Raw genomic sequence first — 15,383 nt, 5'->3', positions numbered from 1 at the left:
TCAAAAGAAGCAAAGAATGAAAATGACCCCAACTTTGGTTTCTATGAGATAATTTGAATGTTTAAGGAATAATAAATCCAGACACTTAAAGTAGACCAGACTTTGGTAGAACTGTCACTAGTTGAAAATGATGAAGAATCATCCAACAATAAAAGAGCGTCAGGTGAGAAATCTATTGGAAAAGCATCTTTGTAAATCTTTTTTTGCAGATAGCACAAAAACATTGTATTAAAAGTGGGGAGAATCTTAGGTAATTAATGAGTTTGGAAAATACATTGTTTAAGAGGTAATGTATGCATGAAGGTATTATTATGTTATGTGTATCTGGAGTATTTTAAATGCTGTGTTTAGTGCAAAATAGAATGTTGTGAATTAGTGGAATTAGGTGACCATAACTTGGTCAGCAAGAAGATCCTTTGAGATGCAGGTATAATAAAGAGGAAAGATTATAGTTTTGTACAGCAAGTTGTTAAGCTCTGTTTGTAATTTTCTCTATATATACCTGTTTCTCCCAGTACTCTGCATGATGGCAAGGACTGTGTCTCATTCGTGCTGTATCCCCAGGGTCTGCAAAGAATGGGTGCTCAAAAGTGATTGTAGAATGAATGAATGAATGAATGAATGAAGGTGCAAGGACATGTCTGTAATTGCCTAGAAAATGCTTAAGGATTTACATCAAACTCTTTTTGGTAGGTGTATCAGTTGAGGTTCTCCAGAGAGACAGAAGTAATAGGAGACACACACACACACAATAGGAGATAAATCCTATACATACACAATTTATTTTAAGGAAACAGCTCACACAATTGTGGGCAGGGGGGCAGTGGTGAGTCTGAAATTTGAAGGCAGCTGGCAGGTTGGAAACTCAAGCAGGAATTTATGTTGCAGTCTTGAGGCAGAATTTCTTCTTCCCAAGGAAATCTGTTTTTGCTCTTAAACCTTCAGCTAATTGGATGAGGCCCACCCACATTATAGAGGATAAATTTCTTTACTGAAAGTCAACTGATTATAGATATTAACCATACCTACAAAATACCTTCATGGTGACATCTAGAATAGTGCTTGATTAAATAACTGAGTACTAAGACCTAGCCAAGTTGGCACGTAAAATTAACTAATCACGATAGGTTTCTGTAGAGACTTCACTTCCATGTAGTTTATATCTATAAGACATACAAAAATTTTAAAAATCAACAAATATTAAACAAACAACCCTAGTTTCTGCCATAGTCTCTCTGTGGCCCTGGGTGACCTTGGTGGCTGCCCAGAGCCTTACCTTGAGAAAGGTCAGGCAGTCCTGGTTCTCACTCTTCTCCTTGTCTCGTAGGTGGAAGTTGTAGAGGGCCCGGCAGAGCGGGGGCGGCTGGGGCAGTGCCTTGATGACTTCCACGAAGCCGGCTGGGAAGACCCCGCTGACTCCGTTGATCTCCCCCTGGTACCAGTTTTCATCAAGTTGTCTCCGCAGGAGGATGACATCGCCCTTATTAAACCTCAGGTCACCAGGATTCTGCCCTCGGTAACTGCACAAGGCTTTTGCTCGAGGCACCTGTAGTGGCCGAGACCAATAAAATATGTACTTAGCTTAGAGGCTTGAGGGGCAGCAGGTATAATATTAATGACTAATTGCAAAGCACTTCCAATGTGCCAGATGTTGTACATGGACAATGTCATTTGATCCATGCAGCCCTTAGAGAGAGATGTTCTTATTATCTCCATTTATCAACGAGGTAATTGAGGCATAGAATGGTAAGTAACTCTAACCACTGCGCACTGGTTTCCTGAGGAGGAGCTGTGTTTCTGTGGTTTTCTAACCCCCTGGGTTCTCTTTATGGTATCCAGGGGCCAGCAGAAAAGCATCACTCCACCATCCACCAGCATTTTCCCCAGGTAAAAGTATACATTAGTCTTTGCAATGAAAACATCATCTACATAACTGTTCTTAACCTCTTATTACACTTAACAGTATATTATGAGTAATTCTTGATGTTATTAAATACAGATCAACATCATTGTTTTAATGACTGCAGGGTTTTCCAATGTATGAGTGCTTCATAATTCATTCAACCAATTCCCTGTTGGACCTGAGGTGACACAGCTGGAAAATAGCAGATACAGGATCTGAACTCAGGCTGCCTGACTCTAAGGCCTTGTTCTTAATCACTATGCAGAGAACAGAGCTTTGGAACTTGAGTGAGTCAATAACTCTTTCTGGGTCTGGACACCTTTTCCACGTGTGTGACCATGGTCAAACAATTTAAAATCTCTCATAAGCCATAATTCCATCATGTAACCTCATTAGGGTTGCTGTGAAGAATAAATAATATTCATAATGCATTTAGTATATAGCCTGGCAGATAGTATGCACTCAGTAAATGACAGCACTTATGATCATCATCGGTAACAGAGGGCTGATGATACCAGTTCTACTACTACTCAGTATTGAGGGGAAGAAAATTGAGGTGAAAACACCCTGAAAATAGAAAGTGCTGTGAGAAAGCAGTGCAACATAATATGTCTTCATCCTTCTCTAGAAAGCATTATGAGTGTTTGGATCATAAGGAAGCTCAACTGAGACCAAAAAAAAAAATCAATTAGACAGAAATCAAAATCAATCATTGGTTTAAACAAAATCAGCTCAAGGATCAACATCTGTCAAATAAGCTGTCTGTCTAAATAATCATTTCAGTCAAATGTATTTTTTTTTTTTTTTTTTTTTTCTGATTGAGGACGGTTTTTCTCCTTACAGAAACAGTCTCACTCTGGTATTGCTTAAAGTCAGCGTGGCAAACTGAAAGTTCTAACAACTTAGATTTAGTAGAAAGCCCTTCAGTATCACCTGGGATTGTATTTTATTTTGTGCTTGTCTCAGCAATGGGGTGAAGAAATCCCCTCTCACAGTGGCAGTCTTACTATTCAAAATGGGGTGTAGGAAGGCATCAGTTTAGTTCTTGAATGACCTCCCAAGTCTGCAATATTCATTTGAAAAGGAATTTCAAGCAGCTTAGGGGTAGAGATAATATTTGAATATCACTTTGTTGGTGGATGGTGGAGTGATGCTTTTTTGCTGGTCCCTGGATACCATAAAGAGAACCCAGGGGGTTAGAAAACCACAGGAACACAGCTCCTCCTCAGGAAACCAGTGGGCAAGTGATCAAAGACTCACTTATGGATATAAACAGGGAATTGTTATGATATAAATAGGGAATTGGTTGAATGAATTATGAAACACTCATACAATGGAAAACCCTGCAGTCATTAAAACAATGATGTTGATCTGTATTTAATAACATTGAGAATTACTCATAATATACTGTTAAGTGTAATAAGAGGTTAAGAACAGTTATGTAGATGATGTTTTCATTGCAAAGACTAACGTATACTTTTACCTGGGGAAAATGCTATATACGTAAACATTTTAATAGCGGTGATTTCTGAGTGGTGAGATTTGGGATATTGAAAAAAAAATTCCCCTATGCACTTAGCTGTGTTTTCTAACCGTTCTACAATGAAATAATAGTAATACCATTAAAATTGGATAGTGGGAAGAAAATGAATGAAGCCGGGATATGACAAATGGAAGATATGGGAAGGATTTAGGAAGAAAATAAGCCAAGTTGAGTAGGATCAGCAAAAACCATGTAATTACATTTGGGGAAAGATGTCCCGTACCTGGGAAATAAGAAGATAGAGCAGAGATGGGAGCAGGGAATTGCTGGGGAATGACCCAAATCTGCTAGACTCCAAGGATTGGGTATATCAGAGAACAATAGTTGTCCCTCCACATTCCTTCCACAATTTTCCATTGTAATATAAACTCCATTTTTTCTGAGTACATGGCCACCTGAATACTGGTGACATTTTCCAGTCTTCTTGGCAGCTAGATTCTGGCTAAATGGGGTATAAATAACTTCTAGGGAATGTCCTTACTGAGAGGGAAGGATGTTTTTTTTTCCTTCCTCTGTCCTGCTATGTGGGAGGCAGACAAGACTGTTGGAGCTCTAGCTACCATCTTGAACAATGAGAATGAGGGCCATGACCAACTAGGAAGGAGTGTGGGTTACTGAGCTGCCATGCCAGCCCTGGACTGCTTTACTGTCAGACTTTTGCCTGAAAGTTAAATAAACAGTTATCTTGTTTAATGCACTGTTATTTTGGATTTGTTTAATCTATGACTAATCCTCACTGTTATTGACATGGAGTCTTCAATTGGCTAAATTATAATTTTTTTATTAAGGTCCATATGGAGTTCATATAATATAGCCTACTACAAAAGACTTAGCCAGAGAAAGAAAAGAAAACAAAAAGAGAGAAAAATGAAGGAAAGAAGAAAGGGATGGAGGATAGAAAGGAGGGAGAGACAGAGAAAGAGAGAATGTGTGTGTGAGAGAGAGAAAGAAAGAAGAAGGAGGAGGAGGAGGAGGACGGCATGAAGGAAGAAAGGAAGGGATAAAGAAAAAACAATCTAGTCCTTTTAACTCTGCATAATAATGACAATATATATCAATGATTAATATTTATTGAGTGCTCCTTCCTATGGCCAAGCATTGTGCTAAGCACTCTACCATATATTTATTTAATTCTCACATTGGTCTTATTAATTGTAATCTCATTTTTCAGATTGGAAAACTGGGATCAGAGAGGTTAAAAAGCTGCTCAAGTTCAAGAAGCTACAAAGAGGTAGATTTAGGAGGTGAATTTGAGTCTGTCTATCCCCAAGTCCAAAATTTTAACCACTAAGTGTTTTTCAAAATGAAGTCTGTGGTTTCCCTGCATCAGAATCCTGGGAGATGTTTTAAAAATTCAGATTCCTGGACCCCATCCCATACCTATTTGATCAGATTCTCCTGGAGTGGGATTCAAGTAGCTGCATTTTATCAAGCTCTCCCACCACCCAAGCCACTGGTCTAAGCTATACCTTGTTCTAACTCAAATGGAAGCAATGGGTTTTTTTTTTTAAATTCAGTTTTATTGAGATATATTCATATAGCATACAATCATCCATGGTGTACAATCAACTGTTCACAGTACCATCATATAGCCATGCATTCATCATCCCAATCCATTTTTGAACATTTTCCTTACACCAGAAAGAACCAGAACAAGAATAAAAAATAAAAGTAAAAAAGAACAGCCAAATCATCCCCCCACCCCATGCCACCCCACTCTTCATCTAGCTTTTGTCCCCATTTTTCCACTCATCCCTCCATACACTGGAAAAAGGGAGTGTGATCCACAAGGTTTTCATGATCACACTGTCACCCCTTGCAATCCACATTGTTATACAATCTTCTTCAAGAGTCAAGGTTACTGGGCTGGAGCCTGCAGTTTCAGGTATTCACTTCCAGCCATTCCAATACACCAAAACCCAAAAAGTGTTATCTATACAGTGCACAAGAACATATAGATCTTGCAAAGTGACCTCCCAACTCCATCCGAAATCTCTCAGCCACCGAAGCTCTACTTCGTCTCATTTCGCGTCCCTCTCTTGGTCAAGAAGATGCTCTCAATGTCACGATGCTGGGTCCAGATTCATTCCCGGGAGCTACACCCTGTGTTGCCAGGAAGATTCACACCCCCGGGAGTCAGGTCCCATGCTGGGGTGGGGGGTGGGGGGTGGGGGTGAGATCCTAGCAACAAAGAGGCACTCAGGGGGAGAGTCTTAGGCACAATCACAAGCAGGTTTAGCCTCTCCTTTGCAGTAACAAGCCTCATGGGGCAAGCCCCAAGACAGAGAGCTCAGCACATCAAGCCGCCAGTCCCCAGTGTCTGCGAGAACATCAGAATCAATCCAGGTGAGGAAGTCCAACACCTCTGCACCCTCCCCCAGCTCCTCAGGGGGCCCCCCTCAAACACACATTCTTATTCTCTGCGCAAATTACCCTGGGATGTGCTGCCAGTCCACTCCAACCCACACAGACCGACCACATCTCATCCCGCACTCAAAAGCTCCATGCAATTGCGGTGTCTGAACAAACTGACTGTAGAAGCTACACTGTTCAGAAAATACAGATCCGATGCCAAACAAACATCTCCTCCCCCGGACCCACAGGGAAGTTGAAGTTCCAACACACAGTCAGCCTCAACTCCCACTCCCGCGCCTGACCCGCCCGTCTCCACCAGATCCGCCCCATTCACATCGCCAATTGAAGTCCAGGCTCCCACCCAGCTTTTTTTTTTTTTTTTTTTAAATAAGTTTTTTTAAACTTTTTTTTTTGATAAAAGTTTTGTAAATGGATAAACTGCTTTCTTCTTTTTTCTGGAAGATACTCTAGTGCAAGTGGCTTACATTTTTTGATGACCACTGAGCAAGTATATTTAACTAAAATTGCATAAAATGCTTAAATTCCTTTGAAGATGACTAAACCTTGAAAAAATTAGTACTGACCATCTTCATCTTTCCTTCACTTCCCCTCAGTGTAGGTGAGTATCATGGAAGTGGATCATAAGTTCTATTTTTGAAGAAAACCCATCTTTTTTCTCTTCATTTTGGATAATCACTCCCTTGGTATTCCCAGTTCTACATTCATGCTTATAGGAAACATTGGTTTGCATGTTTTAGATTGATAGAGAGAGAGAGAGAGAAAGAGAGAGAGAGAGAGAGAGAGAAAGAGACAGCGAGAGAGGCTGTTACAAACTGAGGAAGGAGGGAAATTAACATTGATTGTGCTTCTGACAAGCCACAGAAATTTTTCCCACATATTAAACTGTGGTATTTGCCACATATTATCTCATTCATATAATCTCAAACCCTGTGAAGTAGGTGGTATTATCCCATTTTATTGGTGAGGAATCAGAAGTTCCGATATTAAATGTCACCAAGCAGAGATCACACAGCCAGTGTGCAGCAGACCTGAGATTTAACTTAAACTAGTTTAATCTCGAAGCCCTGGTGCTTCTACCACCTGACACTGCCTCCCATCCAGCAGAAGTCACCCATCCAAACCTAGCATGTTTTTCCATCACAAAACTCATTTGGGGCTCTATTTTGTAATCAAAATCTGAATAGAGTGTGAATGCAATTTGCTTGCTGCTGGCTGCATTACCATGAATTATTGAACTCCAGAGCCCTCACATAAAAGTTAAGCACCTGAAGAGGCTCAGCTGGTTGATTCTATCTGGCCCTCAACTGTTCTTTCAAGGGAAAATGACTCCAAGTCATCAGCTGTCACCCATTGTATTGTTGGAAATAGCTTTTATCACCCGTAATTGCTTTTTATCTCTGCAGGTGCAGGGGGAAGGAGTATGGGGATAATAGGGGTGCAGGGGTGGGGGTCTCACAGCCAGGTCATCACCAAACTCTTTTACCTGGTGCTTTTCAGAAAGCCACATAATCCAAATGGACACTTGTGTGTGTCTAAAAGCTTTCTTTTTCTCAGATTCAAAAGGCTCAAGACTTCCATGCTTTGTAATTTGGGTCTGGAAGCAACCAGGGCCCTGCTTTAGATGGACGGACAATACATAGAACCCAGAAACAAGGAAACAAGGGCACGCAGAGACATTAATAGTAAAATAATGTTGTTTGTTTGCCAACCTTCCCATTCTCTGAGGAACCATCTGTTTTTTTCCGTTTGTTTTTTTTGTTTTTTAGATTCAGTTTTATTGAGATATATTCACATACCATACAATCATCCATGGTGTACAATCGACTGTTCACAGTATCATCATATAGTTGTATATTAATCACCCCAATCTATTTTTGAACATTTTCCTTATACCAGAAAGAATCAGAATCAGAATAAAAAATAACAATAAAAAAGAACACCCAAATCACCCCCCCCATCCCACCCTATTTTTCATTTAGTTTTTGTCCCCATTTATCTACTCATCCATCCATACCCTGGATAAAGGGAGATCTGTGATCTACAAGGTTTTCACAGCCACACTGTCACCCCTTGTAATCTACATTGTTATACAGTAGTCTTCAAGACTCAAGGTTACTGGGTTGGAGTTTGGTAGTTTCAGATATTCACTTCTAGCTATTCCAATACAATAAAACCTAAAAAGTGTTATCTATATAGTGCGTAAGAATGGCCACCAGAGTGACCTCTCCACTTCATTTGAAATCGCTCAGCCGCTGAAGTTTTATTTTGTCTCATTTTGCATCCCCCTTTTGGTCAAGAAGATGTTCTCAAGCCCACGATGCCGGGTCCAGATTCATCCCCAGGAGTCATGTCCTGCGTTGCCAGGGAGATTTATACCCCTGGGAGTCAGGTCCCAAGTAGAGGGGAGGGCAGTTGGTTCACCTGCCAAGAGGAACCACCTGTTTTGTTCTTCATCTTCTGAAGGGAGTGTCATCCGCTCTAAAAACTCCATACATACAGGGGTATGTGGCCCCCTGGCCAGTTAGAGTACCCAAATCCCCTGGCACAGCAATTGGGTACAGGGGCAGGTTAATCAGGGCCAATTAGAATCTTCCCTGAGATTTAACAAAAAAAATTTAATTAGAGAAGTTGTGTATTTACAGAACAATCTTGCATGAAATATAGGATTCCTTTATACTACCCTATTATCAGTATCTTGCTTTGGTGTGGTACATTTGTTACATCTGAGGAAAGCTTATTTTTATAATTGTACTATTGGCTATAGTCCATGGTTAAACTTAGGGTTCACTGTTTGTGTTGATATATAGTTACAGAGATGCTGAAAAAGAGTCTTTTTTATTTTTGGATCATAAGCCTTAAGGTCATAGTGATATTTCCCAACCAGTAGAGACACCTTCCTGAATGAAGCCACACAGGGTAGCCGAGCTAGAGAAATAGAGGAGTATATAGGAAATAGATAAAACCCTGACAATAAAATTTGAACCACTATATCCAGCTGAGCCTGAAGGATAATTAAATGAGATAATATCTCCCATTTATTGTTTATTGCTTAAATTACTTGGAGTTTTCTGACATTTGAAACTGAACCCAGGAACAACAAAATCCCCAAACAGTAAAATACCCAAATAGAATCCAGAAACAGCAGGAGATCCAGCTGCCAATGGGCCTTGAGCTTATTTCCAATATGAAAATAATGAATAAGAGATATGGACTGATAACAGGGTTAGAGAAAAGGAACCCAGTGGGGCAGAATCACCACAGTGACACCTCAAGGGAAAAAATTAAAGTGGATTGAGAACTCAACACTCTACTGTGTAATGAGCTCTTCACCATTCACTGCTTCACTGGTGACACTTCCCACTCATTTAGAAAAGGGTTGGCCTGGTTCTCTCTACTCCTGGCATCAACATGAGCTGAGCTAACTGCTTACCTCCCCGAACTGGTCATGAGATCGCCCATCCCTGGAGAATGGAGCCAAGAAACAATGTCCTGGCTTTGGGCTCAAGTTATTTAGTATGCTATGAATTCTCTGCTGCAGGATTTGTGTCTGAAGCGTCTCTGTATCTCTATCTTAGAACCCTGGACCTAAGTAGGTATTTAACAAATGCTTGGTGAAGGAATGAATCAGTGAATTAATCAAGAGATATTTAGAAATTGCCATTCTTGAAGATTAAAAATGCATGCAAAATTAATAAAAATGGCAGATAATGATTACTTTGAAAGCAGATCTATTGGCATGACCTGGGAAAAAGGGATAGTTTTGGTCATATTTTCCAAATTGCCCCAAATTTTAATAATTTGGCATTACATGCATACAAAAAGAGCCCCATACTCAAATAAGCTCAGGAAACACTGAGTTATACAAAGTTTCACAGGTTTCTCTCCTGACTGATTTCTCAGAAGCTCTGCTCTGCTACTATAATTTGTGTATTTGAATCTGGACCATTTTGCAGAATTAGCAGAACACACTTTAGGAATGTTGGGTAAGGTAAACGCAACTTCCACTGTGACCTCACTCTACTCTTGAGACAAGAAGTCAATTGACTTGTTCTGGATCCTAACTTTCTAGTTACTATTTAACCAGCTAAGCTGCCCTGCCTCTCCCAATGGTGTCGGTAATCCTTTTGGAGCAGATTTATTGGGGTTCATGAAGTGTATATTAGAAAGTGCTGACTGGGCTGTGTGCAAATGTTTTTTCTCCTCTCCAGTGGGGAGGGAAACCTCATTGTTCACTCAACAGGATCAGGTAGGATTTGTCTTGGCAAATTCCAGACCATCTGCTCAGGGGCTTGAGGGGAACGGGATCACCATAAGGCCCGTGGTGTTCTTCCCAGGTGGAAATCCTGTATCTGGAGCATTCAAATTTGACACCAGCCTTAGCAGACAGCAGATGTGTGTGTATGTGTGTGTGTGTGTGTGTGTGTGTGTGTGTTTTGCACAGAATTTTACTCATTAGGGGGAAGTACTAGGGTGCAGTAGTCAAGAACACAGATGTTATAGTTAAGTAGGATGCTGGTTTTTCCCTGATTTTGTAACTCTGGCCAAATCACTTAGCCTCCCTTATCCTGAGTTTGGATCATTGGGGCTAATACTAGTACTTCCCTCTGCAGTAAAGGATTAACTCAGCAAGTCTGGATTGTTCAAATCTGCACATTCCAAAGAACAGTTTGGCCTCACCCAGCTCCTGGGAGATAATCTCTAAATTCTTGGAATATCCTGCCTGATACCAGTGTCTGTTGGGCCACACCAGATAGTCTATGCTAACAATGTGATCTAAGAGGGGCCTTGAGCCACATGGTGGCAGCTTGACTTCTGGAGGGGTTGGAGACTCAGGTCAGCACAAGGTGGTCAACCATACCTATGTGACTGACCCCCAATACAAGCTCTGGACACCAAGGCTTGGGTGCATGTCCTAGGTTGGCAATACTCCATGTGTGTTGTCAGATATAATTGCTAGAAGTAAATGCTGTCCACACAACTTCACTAGGAGAGGACAACTGGGAGTTTGTGCTAGGTCTTTCCTTGACTCTGCCCTATGTACCTTTTACCGTTGCTGATTTTAATCTGTATCCTTTCATTGTAATACACTGTAACCATGAGTGTAATAACTTTGATGAGCTCTGTGAGTCTGTCCAGTGAATTATTAAACCTGATGGTGGTCTTGAGGACCCCCAAACATACTCCCTTATTGGTTTGGTGAGAAGACTAGTGAGCTAAATCACATAGAGTACTTAGCAGACTGCCTAGCAAATAATAAGTGCTCAATAAATAAGGAGGCTTAAACATTTTGCCTAAAGGAGGGGAGGGGAGTAATGAGCTTGCTGTTATACTTCCTGGCCTTACTTTTCATTTATTTATCATTCATTCATTCTTTCTTTCAACAAATATTTTTTAGTGCCACCTATGCCAAGCAATGTGCCAGGTCCTTCATGGAGATTACACTCTACTTGGGAAAACAAATATCAAACTTAAAAACACACAGATAAGTATATAATTACAAGTTGAGATAAGTGCAATGGAGGAAAAGAATAGTGAGGCAGAGACACTGAGAGATGAGAAGGGAGCCAGTGTAAGCAAGGTTCTTCTTATTGCCCCCATATCTAGATCTAAAATTCTATTCTGTTCTGGGGCTGTTGTCATGTATCTCTCTCTTCATTTCTCTCCCTTCAGGTTTTTGTCTCTGGCTTCTCTTCACCCAGTCCAGGGTAGAGAGCTGGGACATCACAGTTCTCCTTTTCTCTCCTTCATCTATCTCCTGCCACTTCAAGTCAGTGGGTACAGCATTGCTTCCTTCCTCCTTTAAGAAAATAATAATCAAGCTCCTAGGATCCTCTGGTGCCTCCTGCCTCCTTCCTGAGTTGTCAGGGGTCTTATAGCAGAAAAAAGGTGAGGAAAGTGGGAGTGTATACCCTGTGGGCAGAGAAAGAGCCACTCACACATGGGGGCCTCTTTTCAGGGCCACCATTAGCACATACTTTCATTTTTTTCCTCCAAACTCTTCTCTAAGATTGCTTTGGGGTGATCTCAGTTTCCCCTTATAGGAGATAATCCCAGGCATGTTCATAGCCATGTCTCTTGCTCAATTCCAGTAAATAGCTTGGAATTGCTTTCAAAATGGGCTGGTGCCAGATCCCAGAGGTATTCACTGAGATTGCACTGAACTCCCCAGGGGAACCAAAGCATTGCTGTCACTGTCTCTTTCTCTGGGAGGGCACAGAGCACCTGTGGGAACGTGAAGGACAAGGGGAAAAGCCACCTTACTCAGCCAGGGAGGCGATTCTCCTTCCTTCATTACCCATTTTTCAGAGAGAGCTTTTCCAGTAGGTGTGGCACCTGGTGGATGAGTCTCCACATGGTTTGAGAGACTGAGCCAAATCCACCATGCAGAGTGAGGAAAGATGAGTCAAACGATCCTCCCTCCAACACCTGTCCTCTGGTTTAGGGAAAAAAGGCTGTGGTTACATGAAGCCTCGCTTTCCACCCAGAGTTGTTTCTCTTTTTGACTTCCATGTGGAGTTTTCTGGTGCTGAAGGAGGAATGACTAGTGACAGCATGACCCAAACAAACAACAGGATGTTTCTGATAATGGGGGAGCCAATAGGTCTGGGGGCCAGAGCTCTGATCTCTAGATCTGGTCCACAAATTACAAGCTTGTGACCTTGGGTGAGGCATTGGATCTCTCTGGGCCTCAGTTTCCTCAACTGCAAAATGGAGAGGATGATTTCTATTATCTCTTCTAATTCTAAAGATAACATGGCTTTTTTTGAGATGAATGAATAAAGCTCTAGGAGTATCTTTGAAATATTCCAGAAATAAAGGTGATGGCTGAGATGAAATCAAATTGGCAAAATATTAATAATTGTTAAACCTGAGTGATGGGCACAACAAAGCAGTTTATTATCCCATTCCCTCAACTTTTGAGTATGTGGTCCTGTTTAGAATTGCTAATGAGGAGAAGGTGCCCCTAGCATGGCAGGCTTTTGTGGAGAGGAATGAAACAAATGTGCCCAGATCTTTGGGGAAAATGACTTTGCAGAGGAGAGTTAAGGTGCTGGTCTTGTTCTCTATTGCTGAAAAGTTACATCTTGATTTCAATGGTTTAGTTCTTAATTAGCTTCCATCCCTTAAGACTTGCAGATTTGTGTGTGTCTACATTTCTACCCTTATTTGCACTTTAATTTGGAGATACTAAAGGAAAAACCATGGCATGACCCCTGGGGAAATTAGAATTCTTTCCCCTTAGCTCAACTCACCTTGAAGTCAAGATTTTTCACCATCCGGACTTTTGCAATTTGCCTGCCTCTTTCAAATGAAAATTTAGAGCATTTCTCTCATGTACGCCAAGTAAAGCAGATATGATCTTGGAGGAAAAAAATACCGTCTGCCTACAGAGTTGGACCCCATGGAAGAAATCAGTGGCTGTACATCAGTAGATGATAAAGACCCAAATGTCATCTGTCCTACTGGGCATGGGGTCATTTCTTTCAGTAGAAAGCCTGCATTTAGGGAAACCCTCCAAAGGTCCCTGAGAAATGCAAAACATTAGCATGATGAAGCTATTGAAGTATTCTAGCATTTATTTGCAATCCTTTTTCAATCTAAGATGGGTCATGGTTCTCCAAGGAAATGAGGTAATCTCGACTATGTGGACAATTCTTTCCTCCATAAGGTCATACCCAGATAGGTGTCAATATCTTTGGCATTGGCCTTCCGAAACACATCTTTGACTTCAGAAAGGCTTTCCTGTCTCTTCCTCCCACCCAAGGCTGGGTTGGGTCTTCCTTTTTTGTGAGCCTTTTCACCCTATACTTTCCCTACCACAACACTCATCAACTGCACTTCAGTTTTTGGTTTACTTGTGTGTCCACCCACCAGCTACATGGTCTACGACTTGTTCATCTCTGTACTCCCAGCATTTGGCAAAATGATGTCATCCATTCATTCAACAAAAATGTACTGAGTGCCTACACTAAATAAGACAGTTCAAATCTTGATTTTATCAGAATCACGTTCTAGATTACATTCTAGCAGCACATAGTATGCAATACTCAATAAGTATTTGTTGAATAAATGAATGATTGAATAAATAAATAAATGAATATTTAATCACACCATGCCTCTTAAATCCAACTCGTAGTTTGATATTTTGCCATCTCTACTCTGGGAATAAAACTCCAACATGTCCAACTGGTTATTTCTCTAGGATTGGAGAGTATCCAAGCACACAAGCCACAGATAAATATAGCATTTTTCTAGGTTATTCTTGGGAAAGTTCCCATTATCTAAACTGCATTTTGAACTATATTCACATTCCAGTTTTTCAAACAGTTACCTGCCTTGGAGACTCTCATGTGCTGAAGACTTTTTCTTTGCAACATGCCTTGTGTACCAAGTGCATAATCTCCACTGCAGGCAACCATGATGAGTGACAAAAATGCCAGCTGACAGCTCCAGTAAAGGGAGCAGGAGGGAGCAAGGAGGTATCTTTTTCTGCCTATTCAGAACATTGAAATCCAATTTATTGCTGGCCACACAAGCCAAAGAAAGCAGCTCTCAGCAGCTGTTGATCTGAGAGGCTCCAGGCTCATTTCCATGGGCTGGGTGTCTTTGACACTCCTTTGGCATGTCTGGGAATGAGTTGGCATGGAGTGGCTCTTCTGTTCTTTTCCCTAAGGACTGGCTTTGGGTGGGCCTGTTTCAGATGGCAGAAAGAGGGATAGAATCACTCCTCCAAAATATCTTGCCAAGTCTTTTTTGGTTTTGGTTGTGGGTTGACATTCATTGATAATTGCTGCCCAGTGTTCCTATGCTTCTCATTACTTTTACCCTCACTCTGGTGTGCTGATAACCCAGTGCTCGCTGTTTCTCTTGAAAGAAAGATGAAGGAAGGAAGGAAGAAAGGAAGGAAAGAAGGAAGGGAAGGAAGGAAGGAAGGAAAAGAAGGAAAGAAGGAAGGAGGGAAAGGAAGGGGAGGAAGGGAGGGGAAGGAAAGGGAAGGAAAGGGAAGAGAATAAAAGAAAAGAGAAAAGCAAAGAAGGGCCCAGATTTGTAGTGCTTGCCAATTCCCTGGGTGTAAATACTCTCCCCATGGCCCATTTCAAGTTACCAACATGACATCACATTGTAATTGTAAGACTAAGCCTTATGAACTAGAATTGATCCCCTCAGTTTCCCTCTGAGGAGGCAGGAAGGGGTCAGGCCTGCTTGCATGCTGGAGTACTGCTCATCTTTTATCACCACGGAGTCTCATACGTACCTGAAGCGCTTATTACAAACACCTAATCATCTTCTGTAAACAAGGGTGACTGCCACTTAACATAGGCAGGAGTAGAAGTAGAATTAAGTGCATATTAAGTGCCTAATACATATAAGTGCTCAATAAAGGTCCACTATTATTTTCTTATAACACCTACATGAGGTAAATACTATTATTACATCCATTTGACAGATGAGGAAAGTGAGCCTTAGAGATAGTGGTGTGTGAGGGCTGGCTCATACAGATTTACTGGAGCTGATTGTTAAATTTTTTCAGAAACTTTTCAAGAGGCTTGCATCGTGTTG

At 41.2% G+C, this 15,383-nt stretch overlaps 1 protein-coding gene across 2 annotated transcripts in view; it reads right to left on the bottom strand.

Moving 5' to 3' along the window:
* SH3RF2 (SH3 domain containing ring finger 2) overlaps positions 1 to 15,383 on the bottom strand; it is a 138,422-nt gene that overhangs the window by 80,593 nt on the left and 42,446 nt on the right. Inside the window, exon 3 of one of the 2 annotated variants that reach the window (XM_037801742.1) lies at positions 1,277 to 1,546. The exons of the other annotated variant lie outside the window; for it this stretch is intronic. Within the exon in view, the coding sequence (XP_037657670.1) occupies positions 1,277 to 1,546 (270 nt within the window). The remainder of the gene's footprint in view (positions 1 to 1,276; positions 1,547 to 15,383) is intronic. 2 annotated transcript variants of the gene reach the window in all.

The sequence above is a fragment of the Choloepus didactylus genome, chromosome 13 (assembly GCF_015220235.1).
Source record: "Choloepus didactylus isolate mChoDid1 chromosome 13, mChoDid1.pri, whole genome shotgun sequence".
Taxonomy (NCBI): domain Eukaryota; kingdom Metazoa; phylum Chordata; class Mammalia; order Pilosa; family Megalonychidae; genus Choloepus; species Choloepus didactylus.
The sequence above is the reverse complement of the archived record's forward strand: the minus strand, read 5'-3'. Positions and strand labels throughout refer to the sequence as shown.